The 25,368-nt window shown below is 41.8% G+C and overlaps 1 protein-coding gene across 4 annotated transcripts in view; it reads right to left on the bottom strand.

Moving 5' to 3' along the window:
- Positions 1–25,368, bottom strand: part of TET1 (tet methylcytosine dioxygenase 1) — a 70,999-nt gene that overhangs the window by 30,509 nt on the left and 15,122 nt on the right. For 3 of the 4 annotated variants that reach the window (XM_030275596.4, XM_041717093.2, XM_041717092.2), the window contains exons 3-6: positions 23,720–23,770; positions 7,682–10,211; positions 6,399–6,489; positions 5,714–5,807 (exon numbers count right to left, since the gene is read on the bottom strand). In XM_030275596.4, the coding sequence (XP_030131456.4) occupies positions 5,714–5,807; positions 6,399–6,489; positions 7,682–10,211; positions 23,720–23,770 (2,766 nt within the window). The remainder of the gene's footprint in view (positions 1–5,713; positions 5,808–6,398; positions 6,490–7,681; positions 10,212–23,719; positions 23,771–25,368) is intronic. The other variant, XM_072930800.1, reaches the window with a different exon arrangement.

The raw sequence follows: 25,368 nt of genomic DNA, 5'->3' as shown, positions 1-25,368 counted from the left end.
TGGTGCTAGCAGACTACATCAAAGGAGTTAGCTCTGAACAGCTGCTGTCAATCCAATCCTGTAAAGTTCCTTAGTCATATCTGCAGGAGTATCACTGATGTGCAATATTTGCAATTATCTGCAACACTTTTGCAGTTGTTCCTGGCACAGGTGCTGTGGTGGTTACACATGAGCAGATTGCAGCATGTTCAGGGTAAATGATTCTTCTGCAATCCTGCCACCAGCACTGCAGAAGTGAGGACAAAACCCAGGTCTTAGCTCCCAATGCCCTTCCCCTCCTCACTCCCTCAAGCCTCCCCTTCTGTCAGACTGCAGCCATGGAAAGCTGCACTTGGTTTGGCAGGGATGTTTGTTCAGAGGTCACATTGCTTTAAATAATATCAAAATTCTTGCTCGTTAATAATACTTAACCTTGTTTACCTTAACACAGCTTTTGTCCTTCATTTTTACTTTATTACTTTTACTTAAAGAACAGCTTCACTTCAGATGATGTTACAAACTTTTCTGTCCAAAATTAACTCCTCTAATTCTGTATTTAGCCACAGTGAAAATAGTGCCTGCATAGCTACATTATCATAATGTGGTACAACACTATGGCAAGAAAGTGATGCTCTAATAAAACACCATTGAAACAAGTGAAAAAAAAAAAAACACCAACCATCCTCTCTATCTGCTAAAAATAATTTCATTTAAGATTTCTCCTATGGAATACAACATTTAATTATAAAGACAGTTCAATAAATGAATGAAAAGCACAAAATACAGTAGGTTGTTTAAGGCAGAATGGAACTGCACATCCTACTTACACCTGTGTCTAGGAGACAGTCAGTCCAGCAGAATTTACTTTAAAGTCTTTTTCAAATCTATTTTAAAAATTCCCCAATTGTGTTCCAAATTACATGACACCTTCACCATCCCTCACCAAGCAGGGCTGCACCAGAACTCCTGACCCCTGAACTGCCAAGCAGGAACAGAAATAACCATCACAGAGCCATTTTCCTTCAATGGATCACTAATACAAATTAATAGCTAACAGTACTGTAACAATAATAACAGTATTATTAGTACTAACAGTAACAGAGAGAGAGAGCCAAAGCAGGAGTAACTTCTCCATTTCCTCACTTTCTCAATTCCCACTTTCAATGACTTTCTCAACACAAACTAGCAAAGTGAAAAAAAAATCTTCTATGCAGCTATAGTTTATTGTTATTAAGGCTCACTCAGCACTTCACAAATTGTAGTTTCTGGCATTTAGTTACAAATTCCTACTGGTTCAGTGGTCTAGAAAATCTTTATTATAACAATGGGCTATCTAAGCATTACTTTAAAACATTAGTTTTAGTGGCTAATATCAGGTTTGCATTTGTACAGGACTGTAATGAGGATTTTTATCTGTTTTTATTCCATCCCTTTTTTTAATGTTGCCTACTAATAAACAGCCAGCATAAAGAAAATAAAGATTCAAGCTGTCAAGCCGTAAATAAAAAACTCAAAAAAGGCAAACAGTCCACAAGTGAAAGACTCTTAAGAAACAACACCCAAAAGGCATAAAAGCACCATAACAGTGTACTTTCAAAGAAATTAGAGCTACCACCAGGATAACAGAATCTAAAAGGTCAACAGATCATCCAACTGTTAATAAAAAACCAACAATCAAAACCAAACAAACAAAAAACCAGGAAAAAAAGCATTCAGAGATGATAAGGCTATGATGTTCACAAACAAGAAGTTTGGAAAGATTACTATGTCAAAAAAGCTTTACAGGGGGACACCCAAGAATTTTTTTTCTGACGTTAAAGCCCTGACAGCAGTGGTTAGAGGACAATTGTAAAAAACAAACACACACAAAACCTAAACCCCCATTTTCTGCCCCCAAAAAAGCAGGAGTTTGCCAAGTTCAGATGATACCCACAAAAGAAACTGAAGGATGAAACAAGTGCAGTATTAAATGTGATGTGCATTGTGTTAATTTTTAATACTTAATTACCAGAGGACCCAGGCCTGTACAAAGCCCCTGGAAGAAACAAACCCCCTGACGCCATGCTCACATCAGCCTGGTGTGTGTGCGGGCAAGGCAGGGATCCCTCAGGAATGCTGAGGCACAGGGACAGCTCAAACTTCCCAAATGACACTTCTGTGGCTTTTAGGTAGACATGGGCTCTGAGCTGGGCATTGCCATGCAGGAATGACAAACTGGCACAATGATGGAAAGTGCTACGGAAATGCCAAATCGCTGCTGTGCAACAGTGAAAAAGCTAAAACAACTGCAAGGAATTACTGGGAGTGGAGCATTGGCTGAAATCATTATTGCCAGCATTTTAACTTCCAGCATAAGGGAACAGGAAGGAAAGGGAGAAAATGATATTTATGAAAGGCAACTGAACACAAGAACACTGCCTCCAGCTCAGGGAAGCACAAAGCCGTGAATTACTGCAAACCAAGTGAGTCTTCTGGGAGGCAACTGCCCTGCTCTTCCACCTTTGTGCTATTGATCAGCCACAGAGACACGATATTGGCAAAAAGAACCTCGGCCTGGCCCAGAGGTTTTTTGTCATTTCTTCTCCCTCATTTTTTCTTCCAGAGCTGGAGACTTTAAAAATGCATTGCAACTCCAAATGAAGGCAAAAGATAGCAATGATACCTTAGGTGATCCAAGTCAACAGCCACCTAAACCAGGAAAAGGAGCCCACAGCAAGTGGATTTAATCCAAAACCAACAAGACCTAAATCTCAGCCCTCCTCTGAGGTCAGCACTGATGTACCTTTGGCTTCAGTGCTGCAGGATGATGCCTACAGTGAGCTACTCATGAACCACTCACAAATTTATCAATCCTCTCACATAAATTGAGGTAATTGTAATTTACCATTACCCAGAGCAGGAAAAAACCAAACCACAACACATCTGCTACCAGCTGAAGCTCTTGATCAAACAGTGGGACCACTGAGTCCAGTCACCACTGGCTGATTCTAGGGATGCACAGGAACGTGAAACCTTTCATTACACAAACAGGCTACTGAGAATGACAGGCAGTCATTTCAGTACTTCAAAGCTTTCTTTTCTTTAACATACTACACAACAGTATGATGAGTTGGACCAAGCAAAAGAAATCTAAACAGAAAAGAAGGAAGCATCCATTTAGCCCAGCAAGTATCTCAGGATGGTAAGTTATTTTCTGCCCACACACCTGTCACCAAACAGAGACCCACACATTAGGAATCTGTGGCAAAACCCTACTAATTCTGTTTTGCCAAACAAATGAGACAACACAATCTGATGGGGAGAAGAAAAAACCCAGAGGTCAAGCAATGTTGTCGCTGCCTCGTGCAGTGAAAACAATCACAAGCTCATCTCCCCAGTTCGTGTGGGTGCCTGATAACTACACAGAAAACAGGCACAAGGTTTCCAACCCTGGGCAGTATTTACTGAAAATATTTAATTAATAGGAGCATTCTTGTTCATATCCAGAAAGGCAAAGTATGACCCTAAATTACAATACATTTAAAAAATACTGAAGGGATGCTTAGTATTAGAAGAGTGAAAATAAGTAATTCTGCAAATTTATGGTAACTTGAAATCTAAGAAAGGAGTCTGTCCCAGAAGATGTTTAACACAACAGGTACATCTCGGAAGTCATTTAAGAGAAAATAAAGACAATCAGTATTGTGGAATGCAGTCATTATCAGAAGAATGTATGGACACAGGTATTTTGGAAAGCCTCCTTTCATTTCAAAATATTTCTAATAAACAAAAAAGATAAAATAACCTAGTGGAAATAGGGAAAATTTATAGGGAAAAAATAGTTGAATGTGATCAACAGGCAAGTTCCATTCTTCTACCCTGTTTGCTTCAGCAGAGCTCCATCCCAGTGCTCTCAGCAGCGAGTCCCTGGGGAGCCCTAAGGGCAAAAGCATGTCCATCTGCAAAGCAGAAATGAGCCTGTTCCAAAGGACACTGGAAATGAGCACATGAGAGTCTCTGTGCAGCTACAGAGCTCATGGCTGCAAGTATCACAGAGCACAGCAAACCTTTTCCAGACACTTTGAAACAAATCTCACCATCCAGTTTCTCTGGTTATAGCCAAATCCCAAATATGCTCCATAAAAGGATTAAAAGTAGCACTGCCCATGAAAAATTAATGCAACACATTAAGAACATCAACCCAAAATATACATCTCATACAGGATGAAACAGTTCTACAAATGTCAGGGATTCCCCTCCCTGTCTTGTACTGAACAAGTCACACAGCAACAGCTGACTTGGAAAAACATTTTTCTCTTTAGGTGTGAATCCACACAAAAGAAAGTCACTGCTCCCTAGAACTTCAGTTAAATTAACATTAATGCTGTGTCTCACAAACATTTTACATACAAAAAGATGAAAATCTAGCTGGAGAGCAGGTCCCCATAGCTTAAACCAGTCTTCTTCATAGGCACCCAGGGCTTTCTGACTGTCACACTGCAAACTCCAGTGGGACACCTCCAGCCACGCACAGAGACCATAAATACTGCCATTTCTGCCCTTACAAAACACAGTAGGCTGATACTGGCAACAGAAAAATCAAGGTTTGCAGCTTTAAATGCCTTCTTCCTTTTAGCTGCTTGCAACTGTTTCTGTGGTACAATTTTCAGCTCCTGTCCTCTGTTAAAACTACGTGTTTCACTTAGCTGAAACGCTGAGAAAAAACTTTCCATTCTTTTTGGGTCAGTTGCTTATGAAATCAGTTTAATTTTTTTTTCTTGGATACTGGATTTGGTACTAAATATTATCTGAAGCACAAGCACATATGTGATTCCCTTCTGAAAAACAGTTTGTGTATTGAGTATAAAAAACACATTTTGACTGTTCCAAGCACAAGCAGTAAATGTTTAACATGCAAATTCACTCACATACAATATGCAATAACCTTATTTTGGCACATAGTTACAAACACTACCCTACCAACTGTACAGTTACTGTCACAGTTTTTTCAATCAAGTCTGAAATTCCTAAACACAGCAACACATTTTTTTCTTTTAACAACCAAGTTCTTTCATTATTTTCCAAAACCCAGTTTGCAAGATTTCCAGTCTACTTTTTACCTCCCTCAGTGATTTCAGCAAAGATTAAGGACAATCAATTCTTTCCAAGCTCTCTCCTGGAGCTTGTATCTGTTACCTCATTTCCTGGCTCCTATGAGCTGATGTGAGACAAGACTTTGGTGAAAACTATCATCATAACATTTCCATTTTCAAATACTGAGTTCAGCTCCTCAAAAATAGTAATGAACCCCTTTGCATATGAGACTGAAATTCTTCCATCCCTCTCTTTTCTTCAAGTTGTCATGCAACTGAGAAGGGTTTTTAAAAATGTCCCTGGATAGTTTTCCAATTTCCCCAAGCAACCATCTCTTCTCTCTTTTACAATTCCCAGTGACATATTTCACAAAACACTCCAACTTTCAGACAATGTCAGGGTATTTCTACCCTTGTTCATCTCTGCTAGCTCTGTTAAGCCTTTCCCTTTCATACTCACTCAAACCACAGCACATAACATACAGCACCATACCTTAAATTTAAACAAAAAAGACAAAATTGTTTTCCTTCATCATTCAGGCAAACTTTTCAATCAGTTAGAAATCAGATCTTCGTTAAAGATCAGATTAAATTTGAGGGCAAGGACTACACATCATCTGAAGCCACACAAAACAACTTTACTATTTAATATAAAAACTTACCCACTTGGCAATTGGACACCCCTGAGAGCTTTTTCCTTCCTTTCCTGTATAAACCACCACCTCAATTCTTACAGCGCTTCCTTTTGCTCCATACCTGCATTAAAAAAAAAGTTCATGAGTAAAACCGAATACTGTAGACCATTTTAAAAGATGAAGCATTTTAATAGAATTTATTTTTACTGAGAATAGAAGAAAACAATGTATTTATAAAGCAAAAAAAAAATTCTTTTAATTTAAAACCCTACTTGCAAGAGTAGTTTTTGACATCTCTTTTCTGATAAACTTCTGCCACTAAGGAAATGTTATCCGCATATAAATCCTAGTGCAATCAGTCACTATTATGACCTTTTTCTTTCCAGTTTGCCACAGCTTTTTCACAGGTAGGACACCAGAAAACCTTATTCTGCCAGCTGCTGATCCCTGTCCTTCCTATTGACTTCAAGAGCACCTTAGAACACGCTGCACTTGAACTCCAGCTCTGGGCTCAGAAAAGACACACAAGTTTGGACCTGCAGTGCTCATGCTCACCTCATGCACATCTGAACAAGAAAACACTTTACAAATGAGTACTGACAAAAGTTCAATAAAACAAAGCTAAACACAGCACTTCCTTTCTCAGAGCACTACTTCTTCTCTGTTTAGATAGTCAAAAATACAATGACATTAAAAACTGAATTTTCCTCACCTGTTCTCCATAATTTCTCTCACAGCAGCAACACTTGGTCCTGTCCCGAGGTGTGTGTAATAGGGCCCTTCATCTTTTTCTATAATTTGCTCTGTAAACAGGTAAAGAAAACTGTGTGGGCACATCCAAAAATTTATTTACCCCACTAAAAGTAAACTTAGAAACAGTTTACAGAAGTGCTTTCCAAATTAAATTAGAACATGAGGTTTGAGCCTGAATAAAGAGTATGACAGGCTTTTCTCTTCAGACACTTGGAAATTATTTTATGCTTGTTTCCTCTGATAATTCTTCTAGAATTTTTTAATGTTATAAAGTAAAACCCCAATTACAGCAATATTTTGCATTCTTTAAAACTTTCATTAGAGGAGCTGGCATGTAGTGACTAAGTAAAGTTCCCAATATCCCTGTTGGTAGGAACATTATCAATTCATTTTAGACAAAGAGGAATTGAGGGCAGTAAATTAACTGATAGTCATATCCTACAGAACAGAAAACACAACCCAGGCTTCTAAACAAGCCCTCTGTTGATTCAGAGCACAGAAGCCAAGGTGAAACAATCTGCCTGCAGATGATTTGCTGTGAGGTGCTGACCTGTCTTTCCATCTGGATCCCTTCATAGTGAGAACATGGAGTGTCTGACACCTCCAGCAAGCCGTGTCTGCACAGCCCTCCATGCAGAGCTTGCTCTGACATCTCCTGCTGCAAAGTGGCCCCACCTCAACTCCCCCTGAGCTCTCCCCACATGGCCAGAGGTGTCAGGAGAGTTGGGCCTGGAGTCATCCAGGCCATCCCACAGTGGCCATCAGGACAAACAGGGACAGGAGCAAGGCCACCCCCAGCTACGCTCTCCTGGTTGTCTAACAGACTTATGCAACAGGAACAATACACTGGGACACTGCTGCCCAGCCCACTCAGGCACAAACCAGTTCTAGACCATCAAAATTGTGACCTGAAACAATGCAGGTAAGTGCACATAAAGCACAAGTCAGCAATGGCAGAGCAACGAAGAGAAAAACTGCCCTTCCTCCAGGTTTAAATTAAAGCAAAGAATTTAAACCTGCCAGCTGCAGTACAAAAAATACTCAATTCTGCCATGCTCTGCAGGCCCAAAGAATACCATGCAAAACTTGAAAAGAGGGGAAAAATAATTTCCTCCTGTCTTCTAATGGTGAAACACCGATTCTTGTGCAACAGCTGTCACATACACATCCTCACAGTAGAGGAAGCAACGTGAGCACACCTCCATTTGAAATGTACAGGCAAAAGTTAGCAAAACCACTTACCAACACAGTCACAAGTTGGCAATTCAGATTGTCCTTTTTTGGTAGGTGTGTCTATTAAATTTTTTGTAGGGGTATCAAGAAACTTCATAGGTGATTCAAGGAAACTGCTGAGCGTGTTTTTTGCTGGGGAACACCCTGAGTCGCCTGTGCTCTGGGTGTGGTCAGTACCCAATCTGGTTGATGTCAGAACGGTCACCTCACCCATACACTCCATATTCCTGAGAGCTTCTGCAGAACCTCGTACCTGGGCCCCACCACAGGGAACAGGCAGCACCTGGGACTTCGCATCTACCTGTTGTTTGGCCTGCTGAACATAGGCTTTGTTTTCACTACATATTTCATTAGCTCTCAGGTTAGACCGGTTAAAAGTTGGTGGCAAAGGATGTGCCTGACTGACATTTGCTGTTTGCTGTACCTGAGAATTACATTTTCCTGTAAACATCTGTAGGTTTTCAGTTGGTCTTTTCAACAAGGATGCTGTTTTCAGCTGAGAACCAGCCAGAGGATTACGGGAGGACAGGTCACCGTGTTGGCTACGTGCAACAACTTCATTTTTCAGTGGATCAGCGCCTAGTGGGTCACTGGAGCCCACAGTTCTCATTTGCTCATTCACCACTTCACAGTCAAACAACCTGTCTTTTTTTTTCTCCTGTGGTGCCTCAGGTAAACACCTGTGGAATTTTATCTGTGCTTGTGGAAGAAATAATCTAGTTTTTTCTTGCGATGCTAAAGTATTTTGACTGAGTGCTCTCTGTACTTTGGTTCTTGGAGATTTTTTTTCAGACGGAGCTACCCTGGAGTCCTGTGGCATGGTTTGACCAAGCTTATGCAGTTTTGATGATATCCAAATGTCCTGCAATTCACTATGCTGGCATGACAACAGCTCTAGCTGGTTTTGATTATTTTGTTGATAGCGTGCTTCTTGAGGCTTCTTCTTGTGTCTTGGTTTCCATGGCAGAGCATTTCCTTTCTTATTGGTTGCTTGCTTTTGCTTTAACAGTAAGGAACTATAATTATGCCTAAAAATTACCGATTCTTTTTTCTGCAACACATCTTGGTTATATTTTGGCTGCCTCTCATGTGATATTAGATTAAGCAGTGATGCCTTTATGTTGTTCTTCTGCTCTGGATTCGTCTGGTTTGATTCAATCAGGGCTGCCAGTTGAGTTAGCTGTGCAGCTACATCCTCTTCATCCTGGCTGTGAATTCCTCCTTCTTTAATCAAAGAATCACCTTCCAATTTCAAATCATTACACGTTGGCTTTTGCTCTAACTGACCAGGAGCTTCCACGTTGTTCCTTATATGATGGACATCACATGAAGCACTGCAATACCCTGCAAGGGTGACTGGCTCATGAGCACAACTTTTGTTGGAATCGTATCCTGAAAACGATGCTGCATTAGATGTTAAGTCAGATGAAGTTTTGGTGTCTCTTGAGGGTAACTGCAATTTATACATCTCCCCAGCCAGATTGGCAGGTTTATCACACAATTCTGACACTGAACTTTGGCCATTGTATAACACTGCCTTATTTGGGAGCTGCTTCTGCGAGTGAGCACAGTCAGCAAAGAGCTGTTGCTCATTCTGTAAGTAAGTGTCTTTGATTTCTTGTAATGCAGAGGGTGTAAAGGAGGATGAGATATCCCTTTTAAAACTGTGGAGCAAGTTGGAAGTAGTTTCTCCTGTATATTCAGTACTTTCACTTTTAGCTGGTGAGGTTGTTTCTAAAGGAGCTTCAGACAACTGTGTTAAAGCTTCAATAGCTACAACCTGCTCCAGAGTTAAATTTCTGGTTTTAATCAGGGACAAGAAAGTGGGCTGGAGTGCAGAATTTTCAGGCTGTGTCTCCACATTCGGTACTTTAAAGCCATCCTTCCCTGCCTGCAGCTCCCCTTCAGGCAGTGGAGGACAACACAAGCTTTCTTGCACATCCAAGCTGGAACCTGTCTGCAAAACTGACTTATCAGAATACTCAGAGATGCTGCAGGTGCAGTTTTCCTCTTTCATTAAAACATTCCCTTGGTTTTCTGGGTGAACACAGCCAGTGCCACTTGTCAGAGTGCTTACTATGTTATTCAGATTGCTACCCTTCGGCCATTGCATGTGGGAGTTGCTTGTCAAATCTGTCCCTTCCTCTGCAGATACATTTTTCAGTGAAGCAACTGCTTCTGGTGGTGAATAATGCAGGGTGTTTATGCCATTTTTGATGGTGTGCACCAAGGATTTTTTTGGCTGAGCGAACTGACTGGGCAAGGCCGCTCTGTCACTGTGGTCAGCGTGTCTCAAGTGTTGGGTGCCCGTGGCAGCTCCGTGGATGTCGCCGTTGACGTGGACACCGAAGGATGGCTTCTCGTTATGTGCCCATTTCTCTGCTTCCAAGCCAGTCATCCTCTCTTTCTCCTTACACTGCACATTTTCAATGGGTACTGTTTGGTTTGTCTTCACCCTGTATTTTTCACCATGACCACATATACTGCATTCCATGAGTTCTGGTCTGCAGCCATTTACTGCTTTGTTTTCTAAATTTGCCTATAAAACAATAATAAAAAACCCTTGTTGTAACAGCTGTTCAAAGCACATTAAAAATAAAAAGCTTCATATTTACAGCAATTAAACCCTACTTTGACAGATACGAGGAATATCCTAATTAAGCACAGACATTAGAAAATAAACAAAACAGGAAGTTATAAAATAACCTGAAGGCTAAAGACCCTATCCATATTTATAGCTATTTTCCCCCACTGTTGGGGGGCAGAGGAGGAAACTGGGTAAGTGTGGTGGTGGGAGACTAATGAAATGAATAGTCAGATAAAGGATGTTAGCATTTAGAATGAGATGTAAGGATTAAATTTTTAATTCATTTGCATAAGCAGATTAAAAAAAAAGTTTAAAACTTATGTTAAAAGCAAGACTCAAAGCCAAAGGATTATATCACACAGTTCAGCAGTAATTTGGCATAATTACATTCATTTGGCTCAACCAGCAAACTGGCCTAACCAACACACCACTTGGTTGGACATTCTAGCTAATCCTGAAAACCAACCATTCCTGCTTCAAGTCCTTAAATAATTACAAACCCTAAGCAGAAATTAATAAAAAGCCAATTTACATCAGCTCACTTGAAGTTACTCTTTAAGCAGTTGTTTAGCTTCTGTATTTAGATGGAAATTCCTAGGTTTCTTAACAGTCTCTCATGTAAGCTATTCAAAACTGTATTTTAGTAAATACTTCATTTCAGTATTTTGTTAAATGTGTTCTTCATCTGCACTGATATTATACAGTTCATGTGGTTGGAGCAATGTCAAAATCTAGAGAGAGTCAGAATATTGTGTCCTGGAAAGAATATATATATATAGGCCTTAAGATAGTATTATGAAGTAAGGAGTTATACAAAGAAAAAATAAAAGTAATTAAGACAGAAACTTATGCAGAACAGTAATTAAAGCAGGAATCCAATTTTTCTTGTGCTATTCAGATTTATATTACATTTCCTTCAAAAAGTAATTTAAAATCACAGCAGTTCGTGCTGTTCCTTTACCTGATTGCAACATTTAAGAGTTCTTCAATCCCCTGCAACCTTAAGCTCTACTTAAAAGGAAACCAGGACTGCTTTTCAAATGAAATATCAGCAACATGAGGGGCTAATTAACCCTATGTAGGCACAGTACCTCACAGCAGTGCCCAGAAAATCCCACCAGTATGAACCATTCAGTTGATTCAGAGATGGTTCTGTGCCCAACAAAGGGCATCATGGACTTCTGACAAAACTCAGGAAAATAAATGCAAAATAGATTTATGATTAATTATAACCATCAAGATGGAATTGCCACAAACACCCAGAAAAAACAAGGCAGCTCCATCTGGAGCTTAGTGGTCATTATGCAACTGATAAAACACAACCCCAGGAATCCACAGCACATCCTAGGTGTTCTGAGAGGCATCAAAACTTCTCACAAAAATGTTGTGTGAAAACATGTCCAGCACCTGTGCAACTAAGCCAAGCCTAAAGATACTCTATACAAAAAGATTCCTTATTTAATGTCTTTTTACTACCCACAGATCCTGATTAATGGTCAGTGAGCTGGAGCTCCCCTGGATCCTGGGGATTTTCAGTGACTGATTCCCAGAGCCAGGGGTTCAGTGAGCACTTTCTAAGGGATGCACAAAAGCTGAAGAGGTTCCACAATTCTGTTGCAAGAGGGGTAAATGCATCACACAAGTCTCTGTCACTGTACCAGGAAATATTTTAAGGGTTCATCATAAAAGAGTAAAACCCCACAATTCTATACCTGCACAAAAGCTGATTTTCAATTGCCTCTTATTTCAGAAAGAAGTAGAATTGTTGCTCTTTCTTAAGCAAAAGTACATCTAATATCTCTGCCAATCCAAAAGATCCCCAACCATGTAGAATTTTTATTAACAACTATTTAATCAGACAATGAGGAGGCTGAGGACATAAAACCAAACAGATGAAAACTGATTCTCCATCAATTGCACATTTTCAACACAACATTCTGTATTCCATTCATGGTTATAGGGATTGTTCACTACATTCAAGAAATTAATAACTTAAGTCTGGTAATTTGAGAGTAATAACAGGCATAAGGAAGGAAGAGGCTTCATCCACAATTAGATATTAGATCTAACACAGAATCCACTGACAGCACTCAGTACAGAAGTGTCATCACAGTCCTCCCAACTGGACTGTTCCTCAATAAAATACTTTATCTGATCAAAAAGCACTGCTATGTTCAAAAATAGTCGGGATATTTAATGATCTGCTAGTATTGCACAGGTACAGTGCTGTGTCCCTAAACAATTCCAGTGATCCCAGCAGCAAAGGTGGAATTGCTTTAAAAATATATTCTTCATATTTTCCACTAACATTACTAGAAGCTGCCCACGTTGAGGAAGAAAAAACCCCCAGATGAATCACATCACTGGCATGAGCTAGTTAGTTCATATTCAATTTTTCCACATGAAGACAAAATATTGTCATTAAATCAGATGTTATTGTTTTAATCAAACTCTGCCTTTCGAGCACTGTGTTGCTTTATCTCCTATTACTGAACTGCAGTGGGTACTAAAAGATCAGAAAAGGCCACTTAGATAGTCTGTAAGCATGTGAAGTTAGTATTTCCCAACACAAAGAGACACGCAGACACACTACCACAGACAGAGCTCATTTGATTCTTCCCCTCAACCTAGGAACAATCAATCTTTAAGTCTTGAACCTGCATGTAAAAAACCCAATGAAAAATACAGACAAGGATATGACAACCCCAAGCAATCCTGATAACAGGAATCATGGGAAGTAAGCACAGAAGTCTGATCTGATCAGTTTCTGGGGCTTTTACACAAATGCAATGAAAAGCTGAAGAATAAAGCAGATCAATACCAGTAATTTCCTCTCTCTCTCTCTCATTAAGGAGAGCTCTACTCTGCCAGGAGACAGGAGCCACTAACAAATCATGCTCAAGCTTAGGCTCTGTGCTAGTCTGTGCTAGGACAGGAACCACAGAGCCTGCTGTGGCCATGGCTGTATTAAACTTCAACCAAATACTATCTCATATATATACATGCACCAGAATTCCTCTGTGAGCTAATGCTTCCAGCGCACACAAACAGCCAGTTACAGAAAATCGTTTGACATTCTCCAGTCAGACTTATTATTAACTTCTCCTTTAACACATGATGCCCCTGAGGTAATTCAGAATTCACCAGCTCCCAATCAAAATGCAAACCTTAAGCTACCCCAAAGATATTTCTACATCTGAGCAGCGAGTAGGCCATTGATTTGTGTGTTTCATTTCAAACCCCTACAGGTGGTAACAACACACACTGTACTAAAGGACACTACCAGGATCAATTACTCTCATAAACAGGAAGTAACAGATGATGCCCTGTCCAACTAATGATAAAATGCCTCTACAAACAAGTCTTGATGAGCAACACAAGAACTAATGCCATATCCTCATACCAGCCCTCCCTGTAAGATTCTGCTCAGGTCCCATGCAAACCCAGTGCCCAAAACTCCAAACAATACTTGCACCCCCTGCTTGTGCCAAAACTGGGATGACCCAAAAGACAGCTCTTCCAGGGTCACAACATTCATCAGCACAAAAGGATGAGTGGATGAGAAGTTCCTGCAAGCTCCAGTGCCATGGGTAAGCCTGGATCCTGCTGCAGTGTCTGCAGCCACACAGCCAGCCCCACATGTCCCTCCAAGCTGGGACAGAGCTGACAGCTCCTCAGAGATCCAAAACCACAATGTAAGCGCTGTTTCAGAAAAACTGTTTGGAAAAGACCCCAAATGTACTTATCTAACATTCAAACAAGGTGTTTGGTTCATGGTCCAACAGTCAGGTATCATTGCCTCACCCAAAGGCAAGAAAGCACCAACCAATTGACCAGTAGCAATTTACTCTTCTGCCATTTATTCCTGCTGTCTACTGTCTGCTCACCAGTACACGTAGAAATTCAGTAGAATCAAGGACCTGCACTGGACAGAGCCAACATACAGGGATAAGGAGTTAAGACATGGATAGGAGAGGCAACAGGGAGACAGAGCACAGGTGTGGAGAAGCAGTTGTTGATGCCAAGTGCTATGTAGGAAACCATGCACTGGTTAGAACAGAGACAGATATAAGGTGGGATGCTGTGGAAGTTATAGGTCACCTCCTGAATACAGCTATGTTTTCTCCTTGGATTTTTTTTTTTCATTAAAGGCAGATACAGTAATAGAACTAAGAATAAACTTCTATTTCAGACCACATGACACATCTGACTACTGCAATAATGCAGACAGCAGCAACAAGCCATAGGTTGCTGCCCAAGGCTGCAGTCTGAGCAGGGTATCCTGGCAGGCTCCTGAAACAGAACAGCAGAGTAGGGGCCAGGCTGCAAGCTGGAGAACATTCCCCATCAATCTCAGCACAGACATAAGGCAGATACCAGCACATTGCCTAACTGTGGACATGAAGGAGTCTCTCAGGGTACCACACTCCTACAGTGGCTCAGCTAAGGCACATCTTCTCTAAGTCTTACTGCACAGGAACAGACTGGGGACCTTTGTTAATGTAACACAGCCTGAACGTACAAGAGGTTTTGTTCCTCAAGAGAGCAGCGTTCACAGATGGCATTGAGGGACAGGACAGGACTTGGCAAAATTATATAGACAAGTTTTACCACAGAAGCTGGTTTATACAGAAACTGTAGAACAAGAGGTTCTGCAAACCTGGAGAAAGGTACCTGACCTGGGCTATGGCATTGAGGCTTTCCTGGAGGTATCCCACTCACTTCCAACTTCCCTGAGTATCAAACCACCCACTCACCAACCTGAGCATCACAGCAGGTAGCATCTCACACTGGATCTTACTACAGCTGAAAAGTCTGCTCTAGTTGCTGGTTGCTTTTTTCCCCTATTTGTAGCCACAATAGCAAAGAACATTCTCCAAGCTACAGCTTAACTCTCAGTTTCATCTCCATTTAATCTACACTTATGCCCTCCTTGCCATGTTCTTCAAATACCAGCCAAACTCCCCACCAGAAAAGCTCCTTACTGTCTCTTTCCAGGAGGAATTAGTACATTATAGCCTCAAAGTCTTTATACCTTTGTTCTCTTCCTTTTCTCTCCTACACCACTCCCAGAGCAGAGCCCTCACACCCACCTTGCGCAACAGCTTCAGTGAGACTGCTTAGATCTAAAGTATCAGACCCCAAAGGATACACTTACTACAAAATTAAAAACTACAGGATACTAATTCTGACTGTAAAGGCTTCAAATGATGGCTCCCATGGAAATGTATTTATTGGATGACTACTTGGAAATGGGCTCTCTCAGCCACAAATTCAAATTATTGTTTCCACCTATATCTATCTTGTAAAAGCTGCAAACGGAGCAAGAAAAGACAGGGGAAGGACACCCCATTCTCCTACACAGGCATCCAAGAAGTTGATTGGTTAAGAAAGAAAAAACCCCAAACATTACAGCACTTTTTCTGCCACAAAGCAAATATAAACAAGCATCTTGCCTGGTCATTTTTGTTTTCCTTGGGTTTTTGGGTTGGTTTGTTTTTTGCTGGTGTTTCGAATTACTCAAGCATTTGTCATCAACACTGAAACCAAGCACTCAAAGAAACCCTGGCAGCTCTGGAAAATACAGTACTCAATTAAGCCAGAAAAGAAAAATGATACAATCTGCAACAATATGTATTTCCTAATAGAACTTTCCCCTAATGTGCTTTAGCTCAAAAGCAGAGATTAAAGAGATTGCGTCTCTGAGTTTACCCACCCTAGCTAATGTCTCTTGTGGTCTACTCATTTATGAAACCATCAGCACAGTGCTAAGAAGTGCTGCCTGGCCCTTCCCTGCCAGTGAAGAATCATCACAGTGCTCCTAAGAGGGGCTTCAGGGAGCAAATCACAGCCACGTGTAACCTCCTCAGCAACAATCTGAAAGAGCAGAAAATTCATACTTAAAAGAAACAGCAAGTAACTCAAAGACCAGACATGATGGCAAGCCAGCCATTTCAGTACACTACAGAGAGTCTGTGTTCTGCAAGAGGCATGGAGCTGCATTTACAAAAGGCAGGTTTCTACCTTGGAAAGCAGTGCCTTCCAGGAGGACATTAACATGGTCAATCATCAACTGCACAGTAACTATAGAAACTCCTGGTACAACTTTATGCCTGAAAGGGTTAGTTAGGTTCTTGGGTGCATAAATAACAATATAATTAGGAAAAGAGTGGTTACTTTCAATCCTGCACTTGGCACTTCTGCACCTGCTGGCAGAATAAAGCATCCTGTTCTGGCATCCCCAATTCAAGCAAGACATTGATATGCTGGAGAGGGCTCCGACGACCACAAGAATGACAAAGGATTGAAACATCTTGAAGTGAAAGCCTCAAGTTCACTCTCTACTCACTCTCTTCAATTTACCAAAGAGAAAGAAAATTGAAAAGCCACAAACTCCTGCTCAGTCTGTGTGGAAAAGAATGCTGATAACAGAGGGCTCCTTGTTCTAGTATACAAAAGTATAACAAGACTCAATGACTTTAACTTAAGGCTGGAGAAGTCTGGCCTTGAACTATGGTGCACATTTTGCAACAAGACAAAGCGAGAGTCAAGAATTTTTTTTAAGCATCTTGTTAGGTGTTTGGATGCACTTTTCATCCATGAGAATTTTCAAATTCAAGTTCTTTCAGCTATTTTTAAAAAATTATGTTTAAGCTGAATAAAAGGATACAGTCTTATAACTTCCCAGCACAAGAACAAGTATTCATAATGATCTTTCCTGGTTTTACCACACGTGACTCAAACTGAGACAATTTCTCTTCAGGTTTGGTGCAGTAAAGATCCAAACTGTTAAACTCACAATATAACTTTCCACAGTTCCTGTAATCTAACCAGGAAGATATTCAGCTCCTTGATTTAGGACCATGGTTTGTGCCCCACCACCTGTTGTAAAACCAATTATATTATTTACAAGTTACTACATGTTGGTAGCAGCTCTCAGACCAGAACTGCTAAGGACACACAACACCATTCTAGCCTGGTTTTAAAGCTGATGAGGGGCCACAAGATAAAAAGGAGTAACTAATACTCTTTAGAAATAGAAAACTCAGCGACAGGAGCATCTTAACTCAGATTAAAAAAAAAAAAAGTCATGCTGATCTCTTAAGGCAGCAGGCTACGAGGCAGCACTATTCAGGATTTTTCATCTATGTTTTGCTTACTCTCATGAAGAAAAAAAGCCTAAAACTTGGCAAATTGTGTTTGCTTTTCTGCCTGAGAGCTTGCACACCTATGGTTTAAGTAAAGCTGAAGGCAGAATTTGCACTGTAACTTGCACTTCGCTTTACAGGAGCAGCAGCTTTCACTCCCATGCTGGAGTAACAGCAATGGAGCAGCACTGCAACAGTGGTGTTTGGACTGCACAACTCAACAATGACCATCTGTCACAAAAGTAAATGCTTTGCATTTACAAACACACAGTATTTTTCCTCTTATTCACAAGTCCAGCAAACCCCTTCTTTTAGGAAAATTAAATGTAGAGCCCCATTTTACTAAAGGGCACTGATTAAACTACAATGCAATACAGACAGCACCAACAAAACACTGAGAAAGGAACTCAGTCAAGACACAAACCACTCCATTTTAAGTCTGCTTCAAAAAATCCTAATATTCTAAAAGGCTTAATATTAACGTCATTAGGACAACAAGGACAGCCTTGTTTTCCATAGTCTATATATTAATTTTATATAAATGAATAAAAATGGATTATTGTTAGTTGCTTAAATGCCACCTTCCTACTTCTTTGTATCATTTAAGTTTCATACATTTAACATTTTAAAAAGAAAGCATGAATTCTTCTTACCTCCCCAATGAAATTGTATAGTTAAGAATTTATTTTAGTACAAATCAGATCTCTTGGTCTCTACAAAAGCAAGGCTCCTACTAATGCCAGTGGGAAAGTTTGCTGTCACAGTATCAGTTAAATTAACTTTGCCATAATCAGTAACACTAAACAAAATTCTTGGTATAACATGGCAGAAAGAAAAAAAAAAACCACAAAAGTGAAGAATCTGCTGCCACTCAGATAAGTTTAGGGCTTTTCAATGGTTTTCTCCCACATCAATTGCTAAAAGCAATATACAAACTTGCTTAGCAATATCCTATCAGATCCTAAACAGGGAGCACCCATTTTCAAAGGATTTTTAGGTATTATTTTAGGTATTATTGTCAATACATGTATGGCCAGCAGCACACTGAGTACATTACTGAAATAGGCAGAGCCATCTCAGTTATTTCACTGCCTGCATTACATACAGCAAGTACAAGTACTGAATAAAGCTCATAATGCAGTAGTGAATGCAAACAATATCAACAAAGCAACACACCTGGAAGAGAAACCCTGTGTTTATTTTGCAATACTTCATTAAGAACATCTCAACAACGTATCAATCAATATACCCACACAAACGACCTTATCTCCACATGCACATTTCCTCCCTTTCCAAAAGCTATGCTACTTTTATTGAAAATTTTATGACATTTTTGATCACAAACACATTTTCTAGTTTTTCGAAGCTCCATTTCTAAATTCAGTGAAATGGAAGGCCCTACACTAAAACAGACCATGAGAGTTAAGATCTACAAATAAATTGTGATTCAAAAAACGCAAACCTTTCAAAATCACAGTGATCATGAGGTTCAGCCTGGCCTTACTCAACACCTCCCAGCCCCCAGCAATCCCTGAGGAGGGGCACTATCCTCACAACTGCTCTGCTGCAGCAATGAAGGAGTTAAAACAAAATCCCTGCTGCTCCCTGTCTCCTCCCCAGGGAAAGTGTGCCTTTCTTCCCTCAAAGTTTTGGGGAGCTGTGGGGCAAAGAGCAGCACAGGGACACCAGAGGAGGGATGGGAGAGGGAGCAGCACAGAATAAGGGAGCCCCCCAGGACCAGGGGACAGCACAGCACCCCTGCACACCCCAGGAAAGAATTCACAAGAGACAGGCCTCAACTCCACCAGAAACTGGAAAAATTAAGGGTTAGAAAATAGAGGAAGATTAATCATTTACAGATCACTCACAAAGGCTTTCTTTGTTAGAGTTCTATTCAAAAACATCTACATACATGAGTAGTCCTGCCAGAACTGTACAAACAACATGCAAGTGCTTCGTATGTTCACGAGGGCATTCATGTGGAAGTGCTGGAAAAGCTGCACAGGCAAATCACAACCTGTGCAAAATCACAACCACCATCAGGCCTGCTCACATCAAGTGGTTGAATGAGTCTACCACAAGGGAAAAAAAAAAAATCAAAGATTGAATCCCATTTAGACAGATGCACAATCAGCTTGAAAAAGGTGAAAATGAGAACATTCCTTTTTAAAAATTGGTGAAAAAAAATCCAGGTAACAGCTAAGTTAACTATCTTACTTTTAAAAATACAAGTTAACTGATTTGTGGAGGATGCTCTGATATCAAAAGTAAGGTCTACCTATCAAAAAAAGGGACCAAAAAGACAGTGAGTAAAAAACAGGCAGAAACTTTCAAACAGTACTCAAAGCAATTTTAATTGGTATTTACCAAAGGAATATGATCCAAGGTGATAATGCCTATTAAAAAAAAAAAAAAAGTAAGTCCTTTCTGGACAACTTCTTTTCCAATTTGTATAATACCATCTTTCCTTCTTTCCCCGTAAAATTCCACAGCAGTGCAATTCCACTGACTTGCTCATATCTCAGTTTAAGGGGAAAAAAAAGCACTCAAATTTCATTTTATCCAGCTAAATATTTTGGCAGATATTCTGCACTAAAAATATACACCATAATTTAGAATAAATGTTCCAAATTAGTTCAATTCTTGCTCACTCTAAGCAAGTGCATCATGAAATTTAGCACTTGCTTTTCTATACCTTGTTAACACATGTATGACCTTGATGAAAAAAGTGTAATTTTAGTTTCTTTAAGCTGCAAAACTAAAACTGCATCATAAAAAGGGCAACAGCAGGTCTGCCAAGCCAACTTTATGTTCTAAAGTTGGTTTTTTACAAGACTATGCTTTGTATATCTGGAAAAGAAAAATTAAGAGGGTGCTCAATCAGCTATTTGCAGCCTTGATGGAAATAAAACTTTCACGTTCCTAGTATAATGTTTATAAACACCCCCGAGGTTCTAAATATTGAGTCATCTCTGGCTTTTGGCTTGCCTGCAGCTGAGGGGATGTTACAGAGTGTAAGCAGGCACCGTTGGCACTTTGCTGGCATCCCGATCACTGCTGCAGTGTTTATGCAGAAACACAACACAGGCAGCCACAAAACTCACTCAGCACTGCATATGTCACCTGGGATTTCTCCCAGGTTCTTCCCTATTTTTCCCCTCCCTTTCTTTCTTCTTCCTTTTGTTTTGTTGCTGTTTGGGATTTCTCTAATCTCCATCAGGGCAACAAACACCTGCAGCCATGCCAAAGGCAGCCCTGGCTCCCCAGAACCGCCAGGAAAGAGCGGATTGTGCTTCCCCAGCTGCCTCCTGAGCGTGGGGAGGTTTCCTCACTGCTGCCTGCACGTGCTCAGCGCAGATTTCCCTGACACACCAACTGCCCCATTCTTCCAAGCTCAGTGGTATTGACCTTGGAAGTGAATGCAAGCATTTCCCATCCTTGGGAAGATGTGCACTGCACTGCCCAAATTCAGCCAGAGCACCAGTAAGCGCCAAAAAAGGCTGACATTAAGTGAAGCAGGGTGTAGAATTTAGAAATGCAGGCAAATTAATGTTTAAGTATGAATCCTGTCTATATAGATTCTCCATTACCAGGAATAAAATTCAAGAAGTGTCTGCTTAACTGGGAAAAGAACACAATATAAACCCTAAGGAAAACTAAGTATATTCCTTCCCTTGTATCCAATACTATGAGCTTACAAAGACTCTTTATTAATGAGCACTTGCCTGCTAGAAGTGACAAATATTTCAGATGTTCTTTCAAAATAAACATGGAGAACCTAATACAGTATTTATGACACAGATGAATTTCCTAAACGAGTCGCCCAATAACCAGAAAGGAGCACTAAGACACGAGTATAGAAAACTATAAATAGTGCACAAAAGGTGCAGTATAACAGTGTGAATCACTTTTAGTCTTGTTTATATCTGTCCAACCCATTTGCAATGGAAAGCACTGCTTATTTTCCCCTGTACAGAATTTATGAATGGCTTGGTCCTCAGTAGCACAGTTAGAACACGAGCCCTCTAAGTAAATAAATGTGCATCTATCAAAATTTAGGAGAGTTAGGAAAAAATCCAAAACTCCATGTATTATTGGAAGAAAATACTACAAATCCTCCTTTAAGAAACCTAGGAATACTACTTGAAGAAAATACAAATGAAAAAGGACATAGCCTATTGACATTTTGAAAATGTCACTGGTCAGATGCCCTCAGCCATTACCAATCATAAAATCAAACGCTGAAGTCATAATTCGACAGAAAGGACAACACCACTTCACACGGTGTCCCACCAACAGCAGAAGCCAGGTTAGAGCCACATAACATAATGCCACATTTCATGCGTTTAAAAAACGCAACTTTTTTAAAGTTTACTGCAGCTGACAGAGCTGCAGTATAACTTAGATGCCCAGCCTCCCTCCCAAAACCAAAGGCCAACCCCACCAAGCCCAACCCAGCATTTCATGAAATGCCTTCAGAGGTACTGTGCCTTCTTTGGTGGATGCAATGAGACAAACTCTTAGGAAATACACTCCAGCACCATGAAACAAATACAAATACTAGAAAATACAAAAAACAGTACCTAAAACCAAAGAGGAAATACCACAGAATGAGTTCAGCAAAGAAAAAGTCAAAACAGAAATCAACCCAGGTCCAACAACTGACGAGGATACTACGCACACTGGCAGAACCAGACAAGCCTTCCCATTCAAGAGTCAAGGGTGGAAAAAACTCTTCAGAAGGCTTTTTGGAAAGGAGAGGAATGACAGACTCCTATTACATAGCAACCTGCTGGGCCATCAAATCACAAACCGTGGCAAAATGAACTCAAGAGGAAAATCTAAACACGAACCATGAGCCACGACTGCAGACTGACACCCAACACAAGGTATCTGTCTGTGACCAAGAAAACACATTTTCCACCCTTTGCCAGAACAGGCATCACACCAATTAGACATTATAAACTGACTCCTTTACAAACACTCCTTACTTTGCATGCTACTGTTATCAGCACACAAGACAGAATGACAAATACTTCAAGTTTTAGCTACATCCATGTGGTGTATTACAAAGAGCAGCAGTATTAAAATGAATAACTAAAATCATGCTCAGAACAAAAAAATACTAATATTTTAATGGCTTATTTTAATGCAGAAAAGCCCACTAACATTTGCCAGTGTTGTAAAACCACAATTAGCACACAGGTGGGTTGTTTGCACAACTACTCCACATGAAAAGACAGACACCCTCAAGGCTGGAGTGGTTATCTGCTCCTTACTTAATCTTAACTTCGGTTTGTCTTACCAAAGTTTCTGTAATGTGTAACAATGACAACACAACTGTTAAGAAATCCGGATGTTTTCAAGTAAGATGACATGACAGACCAGTCAGCATTTATAAAATCCACTATGTCAAATAACTTCTGAAATTTTAGTGTACTGAAACAATACTAAACTATCTTTACACTTAGCTGGAATAGTTCAACAAAGTAAGTTTAACAACACACTTTTTGTTTGCATTTTCACTAGCTTCATCTTACCCATACTATCCATCTTACTTGCCCCATTCATCCTCCAACATGTTAGTTTGCAACAACAGAATTAATCACTTATTTCTATTCGAAACATTCTAAAGATGAACTGAGAGAAGCAGTATCAATATACTACCCGTTACTTAGAAAAAAACCCAAACAACCAAAAACATTAGCCATGAGTGTAGCAAGTCTGTATTTTGGTATAAAACTAAGATACTTGCATTTGAAAGACCAGTCTTTTGTTATCATGAAGGATAGCCATCTTAAAAGTGTGGAACACGTTACCACTGAAACTGAAGGTTGTTGTAAGTTTACAGGATTTTCAGTTTCAGTTGAGGTATTCTAAAGTTTAAAGAAAGAGAGGAAATCAAACTTCAGTAAAGTATAAAAATTCCACTTCTGTTAACTTGGCTTGCAGTTCAACGTTGACTTCTCCCATGAAATTTCAGATGCCATAAAACCTCTATGCTAAAAGCATTTAACTGTTATGTTTGAAAGTATGAAACTAGGAACAGAAGAAATTAAAGGAAACGTTCAATGCAAGGGAAAGCAAACTTTTGGTCTGCATACTTGTGCAGGGAGGTTCAAATAGGTCTACAACATGCTGGAGAAAAAGAGGAAAGAAAGGACATATTCTGTGCTTTTAAAATTAGCTAATCTGCTTAATAGCTGGAAAGCGCCGCTACCCAGCGTTTAACTCTTTGCCTTCCTGGACTGTATGACAAGAAAATGCTGCTCAAAATGGGAGGGGATAAATATCAAAGCGATCATCGGTTACCTTTAAAACTCTTTGCTTCCTCCTCTGAGGCCTTTTGTTTTCTGTTAGGACCTAAAAAAACATCAAATTGCAGAATATGAGTTGTGGTCACAAAGGCAGGCAGACAGCTCCGATTTTTATTAAGGAGCAGCGCTATTTCTGCAGTACCCCGAATGCTTTACAGGCGGCCTGGCACGGGCCGGCGGCGGCTCCCGGCGGCCCGTCCGCCGCCCGCGGCGCCCCTCACATCGCGGGCGCCCCGCGTTCCCCCTCACGGCGGCGGCGGCCCTGCCCCGCCATCTTTGCTTCCTGCCGCAGCGGCGGCCGCGCGCCGCGTGCGGCCCCGCGGGAGCGCGCACCGCGCAGCGCCCCCCCGCGGCCTCCCGCCCGAACAAAGGGCTCCGCGCGGCCGCCCGCAAGAGCCGGCACGGAGCCGCCGCGCCCGCGGAGCCGGCGCCGCCCCGCGCCCCGGCCACGGCACAGGCGTGGCGGGCCGCCCATCCCGGGGAAACCGGGGCCGCTCGGCTCGGGCCGCGACGGGAACGGGGTCAGGCGAGGACACGGCCCCCGTGCACCCGCACGCGTGCGCACACCGCCGCGCACCGGGCGGCACTCCCCCGGCCCTCTCCGGCAGCGGCGCTCGGGGATGCATCGCCGGGCACCGGCAGCCGCATCGTCCTGGGAAAGTGGAGATCGCCGCTCCCCGGTGGAGGCCGCGGCTGCAGGGCCTGCCTTCACTGCCCTCCCGAGGCGAGGGGACGCGGCCGCAGCAGCCTCGGCAAAGCCTCAGCGTGGCCCGAGCCCCGCGCCCGCCGGACTCAGCAGCCGCCGGCCCTGCCCTGCCCTCCCGCCCGGGCCCGCTGAACGAGCCGGCGGCCCTGCCCTGCCCTGCCGCCCGGGCCCGCTGAACGAGCCGGCGGCCCTGCCCTGCCCTGCCGCCCGGGCCCGCTGAACGAGCCGGCCCTGCCCTGCCCTGCTGCCCGGGCCCGCTGAACGAGCCGGCCCTGCCCTGCCCTGCCGCCCGGGCCCGCTGAACGAGCCGGCCCTGCCCTGCCCTCCCGCCCGGGCCCGCTGAACGAGCCGGCCCTGCCCTGCCCTGCCGCCCGGGCCCGCTGAACGAGCCGGCCCTGCCCTGCCCTGCCCTGCCGCCCAGGCCCGCTGAACGGACTCCTCTGTCCGCATCTGCCCCCAGCACCCAGCACAACACATCTACTGCCAACGGACTGCCATACAAACATCAGTGCAATTGTTTCCCACAGCTCCACCTGCTCAAACGCTCATCCCGATGAAATGAGGACGGAGGGGTCACAGCTCTGCCAGTGGTCACAACGAGCCCTCATGGACCACACAGACATTGGCTAACTAGGGACAACAAACAAACAACAACGTATCTAACACTGCAGCCACCCAAGCATTCCCTGAAACAATTCGCACTGGACATCTAACCCAGAACGTTGGCCATGGATACACTAAAGATAAAAACCAGTAAGAACATCTTTTCATCACCTACAAACTGCAATCTGTTTTCTTATCTAAATCTACACGGTAATGTAATTACTATCCACTTCTTGGTGTAAATCAGTTAAATAGAAATGCTCAGACATGGACACACAACTCATTCCCCGGTGTAGCAATTAAATCAGAGAAAGCTGTTGCCCATTTTTTGTTGT

The sequence above is a fragment of the Taeniopygia guttata genome, chromosome 6 (assembly GCF_048771995.1).
Source record: "Taeniopygia guttata chromosome 6, bTaeGut7.mat, whole genome shotgun sequence".
In the NCBI taxonomy this organism is placed as follows: domain Eukaryota; kingdom Metazoa; phylum Chordata; class Aves; order Passeriformes; family Estrildidae; genus Taeniopygia; species Taeniopygia guttata.
This window is presented reverse-complemented; position numbering and strand designations above follow the sequence as displayed.